The 12,095-nt window shown below is 23.0% G+C and overlaps 1 protein-coding gene across 1 annotated transcript; it reads left to right on the top strand.

Annotated features, from left to right (window-relative positions):
* The first annotated feature begins 2,926 nt into the window (after window positions 1–2,926).
* On the top strand, window positions 2,927–11,744 carry LOC103569710 (uncharacterized). The gene is made up of 5 exons (XM_008547172.3): window positions 2,927–3,328; window positions 9,423–9,661; window positions 10,284–10,626; window positions 10,698–10,835; window positions 11,236–11,744. Exons 2-5 carry the CDS (start codon window positions 9,427–9,429, stop codon window positions 11,357–11,359), a joined length of 840 nt encoding a protein of 279 aa, XP_008545394.1. The 5' UTR covers window positions 2,927–3,328; window positions 9,423–9,426; the 3' UTR covers window positions 11,360–11,744.
* The last annotated feature ends 351 nt before the right edge of the window (window positions 11,745–12,095 follow it).

The following is a 12,095-nucleotide window of genomic DNA, read 5'->3' as shown; positions in this document are numbered from 1 at the left end:
TACTCAAAAATTCTGAAATTTTGTGTAATGAATAAAAAAATACTGGTGTCTTTATAAAATTAAATATAAAAAAAATAATTTAGATAAAATTTAGTACCTGATGTGTTTGATGGATTGGAATATTTATCAGTTGTGTCTACGAGTGAGAAATATTTTTTTTTTTTTCATTATAAATATTATCGTATACTTTTAATAAAACGTTGCCATTTAATGATAAATAAAATAATATTTAAAATTCGCGCCTAAAAAGCGGGACTTAAAAAAGAAGGCGAATTTATACTTTAATTTACAAAATTATTTTTTTTCCGTTACTGTTAATTATTGGCCAAGTTTAAATTAAATATTTAAAAATATTGTTAATTATTCGTATACATTAAATAAATAATGGAAAATATGGATGACTATGAGTGAAAGTATGAGAGGTATTGTACATATATGTATGAAAATGAATTGCTATTGATTTAGTTCTTAGCAGACAACCAGACTCACTGCCACAGGTCCGAAGTGTCTTAATAATTAATATCTTATACTTAATTATCATTTATAAATGATTAATTATTAATTATTATTATTTTCGCTAAAAAAAAAAATACTAAATAAGTTATAATTAATTTTAATATTTTATAAATATTTTTTAAGTCCTCAGTTTTATTTATTTTTTTTTTTTTTTGTTAATTAATTAATTAATTAAATAAAACTGTAAAGTGATATTAACGTAAGTCGGCGGACGATTAAATAGGCAGTGGGATTTGTATTAGAATTTCTAAGTCTATTTTTTTTTTCTTTTTTTTTTTGTATAGAATTTAAAATTAGAGCTTCCAATTTACTTCGATATTTAGAAATAAATTTAGTAATTAAGTAAAAAAAAAAAAATAAATAAATAAATGCGCGGTACCTTTAGTCGTATGATTAATTAAATATTTACCAAAATGCTCTGTCGAAAATGTAATTAAAGTAATAGCAATAAAGAATAAGTCAATAAAATTTGGCGATGCCTTTTATACGTAATTTTTTTTTTTTTTATAAAAAATTTAAAAAAAAAATATTTATCTAGATAATTATTAATGGTTAATTAAAGCATTATATTTTATTGTGACAAAACTGAGGTTTTGAAAAAATAAAAAAAATTGAAACAAAAAAAATGCTCACGTTAAATTGCAATGCATTAAACAATGCAGTTTTTATATATTAATTAATGTGTCGAAAAAAAAACGTAATAATTAATAGTAATGTTTATAATTATTATTATTATTATTAATAATAATGATGAAAAAAAAAATTACGACGATGTATGCGTTTTCTGGAACTGCGCTCAATTACTGATTAATTAGATGTATGAAAATTGAATTTTTGATTATAATTATAGTAATTTTAATTTTAACTGTAATTATAATTATTAATAAGTTATATAGACAATAATTGATTTATTATTATTATTATTATTATTATTATTATTATTATTATTATTATTATTATAATTATAATTAAAAATTAACTTGATGAATGAAGTTGAGAAAACATGTACAGGTGCCATATAAATGTATGAGAGTATGAGTGACTTTGGAGAAGGGAAAGAGAAAGAAAAAGAGGGGAGAGAATTTTTGAAATAAAATAAATTAGTAATAATGATTATTGATATCATTATTTAAATTTTATGATTTAAGTTTATGCTAATTTGTTTTTTGTTTTTTTTTTCTTATTTACTATTATTATTATTATTATTATTATTATTATTATTATTATTATTATTATTATTTTTCTTATACGCAAACTTTGTTATGTATCCAGCGATGAATTTTTTTAATTATTAAGATGTGACGTAATTAATAATTTTAGTTGAATAAAAAACATTTATGGAGTGAAAACTAATGACTTTTTTTATTTATATCTTATGTTTTTTTTTTTTTTTTTATATAATAAGCGATCTAAGTCATATTGTATTTTAATTTTTTTGGGAACTAAGTCATGAAAAATTTGTTACATTTTACTTTCACCTAAATATATAAATTATGGGCAAAGTATTGGAGATATGAAAAAAATGTATGAGACCTTTTTTGTAGAGGGTTGAATTCTCTACAAAAAAGGTCCTTATCACTTTGTACGTAGACCCAGTAGTTAAGGCGCTAGACCTTATCGAACGTAAAATTTATATTTTTTTATAAAAAATGTCACTTGATTTTTTTTAGAAATTATAATTTAAAATTCTGAAGAAACTATTAAAAATACGGTAAAAATTAATGAATACAAATTTTTAGGAAATTTAATTCTCTACAAAAAAGGTCCTTATCACTTTGTACTTAAACCCAGTAATTAAGGCGCTAGAAATTAGTAAACATAATTTCGAAATTAAAATTTTCATGACCGACCCTATTAAAAATAATCCCATAAATTATCCTTTAGAAAAAAGTAAAATTACCCATAACTGTCTTGTTGAAAATAAAATTATAAAAACAATAAATTAACAAAAAATTTCAAATCCAATGCTAGTCCTCTTGATATTCTAAAACTTAAAATTTATAGTCAAGGGCTCCACGTGGGTGAAAGTGACAGATTATTTAAAATTTATTTAGTGAAAGTTATCTCAACATAATTGTCATTTAATTTTTTACTTTTCCAATTTAATAAATCGACACCACCTCAGTTTTTTCTAAACTAATAAAAGAACATTGAACTCTAAAAGTTTTATTTTAAATCAAAATTTAATTTCCAAATAAAAATTAAATTTGCTTTTATTTTTTAATCTAGTCACTAGTAATAAAGAAAATTATCAATAAAACATGACTTTATTACACCTTACAAGGTAGTCACGATCACATATAAAAATATATGTATATATATATATACATATACTTAATACTTAAAAGGTAAAAAGAGAAGGGGAGATCCAGTGGGGTAAGATAGTAACGTGAACATGAATCAGATGCGGTCAGTCTTCCAGTTACACTCGTCACCGCCGCTTCAATCTCATTATTACTGTTTTTAAATTTTTTAAAATTCAAATTCCCCCGCTAAAATGTATATCCCTAAGTAACCAGTACTCAACTGTCCGTCCATCTGACATTTAAAATTTTTTCTTACTCCTTCATAAAAAAAAACCAATAAATTGAACACCAGTTTTAAAAAATTTAAATTTTGGCGCCAAGACAACCGCGGGTTGATTTAAATAAATTAAAAAAAAATTAATAAGGAAGTGTGATTAGTTAATTAAAAAAAAAAATAACTATGCCATAGTTTTGTTAACTAGCGTGTAAAAAAAATAAAATTACACCGTCATAGTCACTGCGCTAATTTTTATACGTTTCTTTACGCCTTACAAATATTATTACCGGTAAGTTCATTTTACCTTTAAATTATTGACATTTATTTTTTTAATAAATTAATTAACCCGTTATAAATGTTTTTATGAATTAATTTAAATAATGGAATAATGTTTTGTTAATTTAAAAATGAATTTTTGATTGATTGTGACCTGCGCCAAGGTCATTCGTAATTTATTCATATTTATATATATAAGTATATGTAATACTTGCAGTATGTAAGTGTATTATTAAATGTTATTCTGTATTACATCCTCTGGCAGTGGCGAGAAAATAATTTACCGGCATAGTCATCATGTTAAGATGCAATACACAGCTTCTGTCTACTTCCTATCACCGTTAATCATATACTTTGTTTCGTTATTATCCTTATTAATTTTGTTATTATTTTTACTTTTTATTGTCTATCGAAATTACTGATTTTTAATCTTTATCTTTCATCAGTCAATCTTTGATTTATTTTACAGTTACGAGTATTTTTTTAAAGGAAAATATCCGAGAAATTTTATATATTTTTTTTTTATCAATAAAAATTATAATATATATACATATATATGAATTTTCATACATAGTCGGTGGCTGGATACAAGAAATTTGATAATTTTTGTAAATTTTTATTTTTTGAATTCAAATATTGGCGCCATTTATTATACATTTTTTTGACGTGCTCATATTAATAATAATGATAAAAAAATTATTGTAATCACTTTGACAATTCGAAAATTTATTTTTAAGACAGTAAAGTTTGAAATGCCAAAGTCCTAATTTCGAAATTTGTTTGGTTTGGAATCCTATGATTATACTAGAAAATTTGTACAAAATTTTTTTGGAGATAAAATTACCTAAGAATTCTAAAATTCACGACTTCATAAATTAATATGGATTAAATTTAAGTAAAAAAAATTTATATGAATGGTTAAATTTACTAATGATAGTAAATTAATATAATAATTTTGATAGTTGTAATATTTGTTCATTATAAAAATCTACAATTTTATTGAAAGCTCAAATTTTTTTTGCCAAAAGCCGGACAATTCAAATTAATAATGTCCAAATTTTGAAATTTGTTTCATATGGAATCATATAATTATATAAATTTGGTAAAAAAAAAATATAATAATTTTGATAATTGTAATATTTGTTTATGAAAAAAAAATCTAGAATCTTATCCGAAGCTCAAAACTTTTTTTCCAAAAACCGGACAGTTTAAATTAATAATGTCCAAATTTTGAAATATGTTCTTTATGGCATCATATAATTATATAAAAAATTTTGTAAAAAATCATATAATAATTTTGATAATTGTAATATTTGTTTATGAAAAAAAAATCTAGAATCTTATCCGAAGCTCAAAACTTTTTTTCCAAAAACCGGACAGTTTAAATTAATAATGTCCAAATTTTGAAATATGTTCTTTATGGAATCATATAATTATATGAAAAATTTTGTAAAAAATCATATAATAATTTTGATAGTTATAATATTCGTTTATGAAAAAAATCTAGAATTTTATCCAAAACTCAAAATTCTTTTACCAAAAACCGTACAGTTCAAAATACTAAAGTCCAAATTTCGAAATTTGTTCATCGTAGAACCGTATGATTATATAAGAAATTTTTTAAATAAAATTACATCAGAATGTTAAAATTAACGGTTCATAAAATTTAAGCAAAAAAAAAAAAGTTTCTGTGAATGATCCAATATAATAATAATAATAATAACATTAAATTGATCTGTTTGCTGAGCACGTTTCAATGAATTACAGTGACCTGTTTTATACCGAGCAAGTGACTTATAACTTTGCCAAAAAAGTTTTATTTAGCGTTCATTTTATAAATCTTACATATATATTATATATATATTTTTTTATGTTATCAAGTTCAAAGTTTTTATTTATTTGGAACTGTAACAAAAAAAGAAATGATTGATATGGATGTTAGGTCCGTTAGCTAAAATAATCGATTGTAAAAGAGTCACTGGGTCAAGAATTTGTAGCATTTACATTTATCATTTGATAGTTTTTTTTTTTCTAGCGATGCTGTAAAGGTTGTAAATGCATCGAGGCGTTAAAAAAAAATAATAATATACGGAGAATAAATAATTTCATTTGAATCCTATTAATACGTAATCAAGATTAAGTCATTTTTTACTGTTATTTTTTATGTTATTCAATTAATTAAGATTTAATTGTCTCAATTGAATAAATATTAGTACAATTTTTTTATTAATTTTTTTTTTATTTATTTTTGGGGGGAAAATTTGAATAATGTGTAGGCGACAAATTTTTTTTAATCGGTTAGTAGGCAAATGACCTGACTAATTTTTATCCGATCGAATGTCCCATCGACTTTCGGTTACTTTTATATACTTCTATGTCTATATATATGTTTATATTATATGTAAGAATGATATACGTGCAAGGAAATGAATTAATTAATTATAAGCGCATCGAGAGTGTTTGTAACTTTCTACGCCCTGTACTTATTAGAAGCACATTGACTTTAAGTATCACTAACTGGTTTTTTTCATTGCAAACATCGAAATTTTTGTTAATTAAAAAAATATCCAATGAAACTGATTAATTTATTTATTTAAAATTTTCATAAAAATTTTGAAAAGTAAAGATCTGTAAGAATTGTGGAAAAAATTTGATTTTAATGATTTTGGAAGTGGAATTTTGAAAACAATGAATTTTTTAAATATGTAAGAAGTTTAAAAATAATTGCAGTATATAAAAATTTTTTAATTGACATTTCTGATTTAAATAAAAAAAAATCCAAATATAAATTGTTAAATTATTCCATAAAAAATTGTAAATTAATTCTTAATAATTAATTAAATATTTTAGTATTTATTATTTAATGTATGGAATAAAAACTCATTTAAAAATTAGGACACGTATTTTTAAAAAAAAATTATTAATAATTTCAGATAAAAATTAAAAACCAAAATTTCCAATCCAAAAATTTTGAATAATAATTTTTGACAAAAATCAAAAACGAAAATATCTGAACCAAAAATTTCTAATAAAAATTTAAAAACCAAAATTTCCAATCCAAAAATTTTGAATAATAATTTTTGATAAAAATCAAAAACCAAAATATCTGAACCAAAAATTTCTAATAAAAATTTAAAAACCAAAATTTCCAATCCAAAAATTTTGAATAATAATTTTTGATAAAAATCAAAAACCAAAATATCTGAACCCAAAATTTCTAATAAAAATTTAAAAACCAAAATTTCCAATCCGAAAATTTTAAATAATAATTTTTGATAAAAATCAAAAACCAAAATATCTGAACCAAAAATTTCTAATAAAAATTTAAAAACCAAAATTTCCAATCCAAAAATTTTGAATAATAATTTTTGATAAAAATCAAAAACCAAAATATCTGAACCCAAAATTTCTAATAAAAATTTAAAAACCAAAATTTTCAATCCGAAAATTTTGAATAATAATTTTTGATAAAAATCAAAAACCAAAATATCTGAACCAAAAATTTCTAATAAAAATTTAAAAACCAAAATTTCCAATCCGAAAATTTTGAATAATAATTTTTGATAAAAATCAAAAACCAAAATATCTGAACCAAAAATTTCTAATAAAAATTTAAAAACCAAAATTTCCAATCCAAAAATTTTGAATAATAATTTTTGATAAAAATCAAAAACCAAAATATCTGAACCCAAAATTTCTAATAAAAATTTAAAAACCAAAATTTCCAATCCGAAAATTTTGAATAATAATTTTGATAAAAATCAAAAACCAAAATATCTGAACCAAAAATTTCTAATAAAAATTTAAAAACCAAAATTTCCAATCCGAAAATTTTGAATAATAATTTTTGATAAAAATCAAAAACCAAAATATCTGAACCAAAAATTTCTAATAAAAATTTAAAAACCAAAATTTCCAATCCAAAAATTTTAAATAATAATTTTTGATAAAAATCAAAAACCAAAATATCTGAACTAAAAATTTCTAATAAAAATTTAAAAACCAAAATTTCCAATCCAAAAATTTTGAATAATAATTTTTGATAAAAATCAAAAACCAAAATATCTGAACCAAAAATTTCTAATAAAAATTAAAAAACTAAAATTTCCAATAATAATTTGAATAAAAAATGATTTTGAATGCAGATGATTAAATTTTCATACGAGTAAAGAAAACTGTTTATAAAAAAAAAAAAAAAGAATTTGACACTGCATATCAATACGTAGGATGTATTGTCACTAAAATAAATAAAATGGGACATTAATCAGTATTCTTAAAGCAATTGACACACTATAATTACATTCAATTGTCGTACTTATTTATAATTTCAGCCTCGTTGATTAATTTACAGTAAATAGCCAATTGCCAGCAGCACCTATGCTATTTAAATAATTTAAATTTTCTGCATTATTACTCTAGTGTCCGGTAAAAATTTTATTTATTTATTCATTAATTCATCCATTTATATTTCTCTTATATTTTTATTTTTTTATTTTCTTTCGATCGTACAGACCCAAGACAGTGCCGTTGCACTTGAGAATACCAAATGTCGCTCCCAATTGTATAATGGAATCTCGAATAAATTAAAAAGCCTAACGGATCTTATTTGCATTTTATTAAATTCGAGTCTCCAATTTTCTTGGCCTTCGTCGCTCATTAAAAAAATTACGTACCTCAATATTATTAATTGTAGACAATAAAAAAAAATTATGAAATAGGTCGCGTTCACAAGTTACCGAATTTACAGTCATGTATAATTTTATTGAGGAGTTTTTTTTTATTGAAAAACTAGTTTACCAGGTGAACGAGGTGGTATACTAAGATTTAAAAATATTCAGATTTTGTTTGGTGTCAAAATTTAAATGCAATAAAAACTTTGGCTAATTTATGTTTTAAAAAAGTGGGTAAATTGTGCTGCGATATTCACGTGATACGTGATATAAAAATTCAACATGATATTCAACAGCTATTAACAACCAGTCGCGGCAGCAACTAACGGTTACGTGTTATATCACATGGCTAATTTTCTGAAAACGCCGGACTGGCCTGTACTCTGTAGTAACGGATCGGAAAAATCTTACAGTGCCGTTGCGGGATGCAGTCAATTCATCTTATAAATTATTTTATTTATTTAACTTTTTTCTTTGTGGTTATTAAACAAATCTTTATCATCAGTAGTATTCTATCTAGGGTAACAGTACCAAATATTGACCAAATTACATTTAATTACTGGGTACCTGATTACCTTAAAAATGGAAAAATTTATCAGTATGAATGTATCGGACAGACAAATTTAAAATTATTAATAAATCCAGGAAGTAATTAAAAAAAATAAAATTCAAAAAAATGGGCATGTACAAAATTTTGAAATTAATAAGTGCATTTTTTTAAAAATTTTATTTTTTTAATTATTTATAATTTTGTCTGATGTCTTCTACATTCACACTCGAAAAAATATGACAATAAAGTTAGCAGCAAAAATTGGCGACTTTAATTGATGGAAAATTAAAAATTTATAATTACATATTTTTCATTAATTAATTTTTTATTTTTTAAGGGTATTTAAGTATCCGGTCATTGAATGGCACTTGGTCAATATCTGGCACTATTACAAAAATTATTTTTTTTTTTTTTAAATAATTTATTAATTAAAAAAAAAAAAATTAATTGAGTTGAAATATAAAATTTAAATTTAAATTAAAGGTCACGTGTATAAATGTCGGTATTTTTTTCATTGATGAACATTCCATATGTAACGAACTTTTACAGTTTATATATATGTATATATATATATACTGTTACGTTGAAATGATACGATAGGATAAAAAAAAATAAAACTGGTCATCTGAGCAAGTAGGATTTTACCGGTAGACCCTCAGCTAGTGGACCATCATCATCATAGTGACAAGATCATGAGCATGATGTGTATCATTACTATGGCGCGTACGACTCGACCCACCAACCTCATGAAGACAACCTGTTTTATTTTATATACTTATCACTTATCTTACATCACATTCTTTAAAACTTTATTTAATGCAAATTATCTTTTTACGAGGATTGTATATTTATATTTATACATATGTGTGTGTGGTTATCTTTTACAGAATCATGCTAAGATTGATATTGATAGCGCTGCTGACGGGTTGCCGAGTGAATGGAAATTCCGATAGCGCAAATGAACCCCATCATCGACAGAAACGAGTATTTTGGATCACCAATGATGGAAGGATAGCTCTGCCTCCTGGTACAATAATGACAATCACTCCCACACTGGCACTACCGTTCGTACGTTATCCTCCACATGGATTTCTCAGCAATATGACCATCAGTCTTCCTTTTACCAGTACGTATTCATTTTTTTTTGTAATTAAATCATTTTTCATGATTCTAGTTAACCGACGTCTAATAATTTTTTGATTATTTTTTAAAACGATAAATTATTAAAATAAAAATATTTTAAAAAATTGCACCCATAGATTTTTTAATTTTCTACATGTGCATTTTTTTAGTTTTTTTTTTTTTTGTAACTGTTGTAAAAAAAAATTTGAAAATTTTTGTCTGCTAATTTTAGGATCATATTTTTTATCTGTCAAAAATTTCATGACCAAAAAATTTATTTTACAGTTTTGTAATTTTTTTTTTTATTTTTGAACATTAAAAAAATTTTTAAAAATACTCAATTTTCAAAATTTTGACAAAATGTCATTTTTAATTACCGACTAATTATTTTTTCATCACAAATAAAAAAAAAAAAAAAAATTACGAATTTTTAAATCGTAGTCTTTATTAATAATAAATTTGAACTTTTATATTTACTACGCAATAATTTTATCAATATTTCAAATTCTCTAAAGAAATTTAATTAACAATTATTTATTAATAGCCATTAATTTATGGTAATGACAAATGGCTAATAATTAATAATGAACAGTTACTTATATATATTTTAAAAATAATAATTACAGTTGATTTCGATAAACTGGGATTGACAGACAATGAAAATCCTTACGGTGCATTGCCGCCAGTGTTTGGCAGAGGAATGGACAGTAGAAGAGCCGGTATGATGATGGCCGATTTTATAGCCTCGTTTATAAAACGACGATTACATAAACGTGATTTAGAGGAAGCACCGCCTAAAAATGCATTTCATGGCGGAGAACGTGCATTACTATACATAACTGCTGAGGAAATGCTGAGTACGCTGGGCATGGATGGGAAAGCTTGTTTACTTCGCGCTATTTGCGAAGTTCAAGGCCATCCGCTCAGTAATTTTGGACTTATTGGAGAAATGCTCAAGCTCTTTTTCACGTAATTATCTTTATTATTCATTTAATTACTCTTAAATTTAACAATTAATTAAATAAATTATTTATTAATAGGGCAAGCAAGTCACCATTTGCAAATTTACTTAACGAGTACGTCGAAGCTGAAAATCGTGGAAAAATTCACGGCGAGTGCTGGCCTTATTACAAAAATTGTCCAAAGTCATTATTTTTACCCTCGACAAATCGATATACGTAAGTATAATTGCACAATTAATTAAAGGCCACCTAAGGACTATTTTATCATCACCAATTAATTTTGATTGTTTTAATTAATCCAATTTTATTTAATTAAACACTTTTCAAATTTCTCAGTCAATAAATTATTTTTGAATATTATATTTTATTAATTGTAAGTTTATTAATTTATTTTTAATTTTCACGCGGGATTTTTAAATTGATTTATTAATTGGGCAATAGACCAAACTTTTGTTGAGTTAATTAAAAAAAAAAAAAAAATTAGTTAATTAGTTATTAAGTTTATTAAAAGAAGTTTATAATAATTAACGCAGATACCGCGAAATTTGAAAAAAATTTATGGTGAAAATGAGGTGGCGGTAAAAATAAATTTTAAATTAATTTTTTTTTCTTACAGAAAAAATAACAATGACTTAGAATCGGAAGAAAGTGATGATAATAAAATAAATGACCAAAAGAATGCCAAGGTATCAGATTATGACAGACAGAGTCAAGAGTATATGATAAATCCTTCAATGTAAATATTGTAGTTTAGTTAAACTATTTTACCAATACGTGATTAATTAATTAATCTATTAATTAAGTATTTACTTTGTTGTTATTAAAATTAAGTTTGGGATTGTATAGATCACTTGTCATATTTAATAAAATAATCATTTATAGTTAATAATTGCGGCCACAATGTGGCGATGAAGCTCAGGTGTAATTTAAAAAAAAAAAAAAAATTATTTATTTATTTATTTTATTTATTAAATAAATAATAATTTGCATTACTAATTTATTACTATAGTCATAATTAAAAGATGATCTAATGTAAACATTCATATTTATATAAAATATAATAATAATAATCATTATATATTTATATTAAAATTAAGTTATAAAAATTGTTAATGCCATATTTAATTATTAAACTATTTATATATTTATATAAATCAATAATTGTACATAAAAATAATTATTAATTAAATAGTTAATTAAAAAATAAATAAATATTAATTCTCATTAAATTTTACCTTATTTTCATATTAAAAACCCATTTCTTTTGTTAAATCGCACTAGTAAACAATTATTATAAATCTGGCGGGAAATTTGAAATTCAAATTTTAAATTCCCGCGCGAGGTTTAAAAATAAGTGGCGCTGATATTCATTCTCCTATACATCCTTATAAATTCTACATTACAGACATACCACATATATTTATATACATCTATATAAATATATATATATATATTGTATGAAGTGAATTGAGTTCA

This window comes from Microplitis demolitor, chromosome 1 (genome assembly GCF_026212275.2).
Source record: "Microplitis demolitor isolate Queensland-Clemson2020A chromosome 1, iyMicDemo2.1a, whole genome shotgun sequence".
NCBI lineage: Eukaryota > Metazoa > Arthropoda > Insecta > Hymenoptera > Braconidae > Microplitis > Microplitis demolitor.
Note: the sequence above shows the minus strand (reverse complement) of the source record. Positions and strands in the feature narration are given on the sequence as shown.

Coding starts and splice junctions, on each gene's coding strand:
- LOC103569710 (XM_008547172.3), top strand. CDS start 9,427: ATGCTAAGATTGATATTGATAGCGCTGCTGACGGGTTGCCGAGTGAAT. Junction 9,662..10,283: donor CATCAGTCTTCCTTTTACCA/GTACGTATTCAT, acceptor TAATAATTACAG/TTGATTTCGATAAACTGGGA. Junction 10,836..11,235: donor CCCTCGACAAATCGATATAC/GTAAGTATAATT, acceptor TTTTTCTTACAG/AAAAAATAACAATGACTTAG.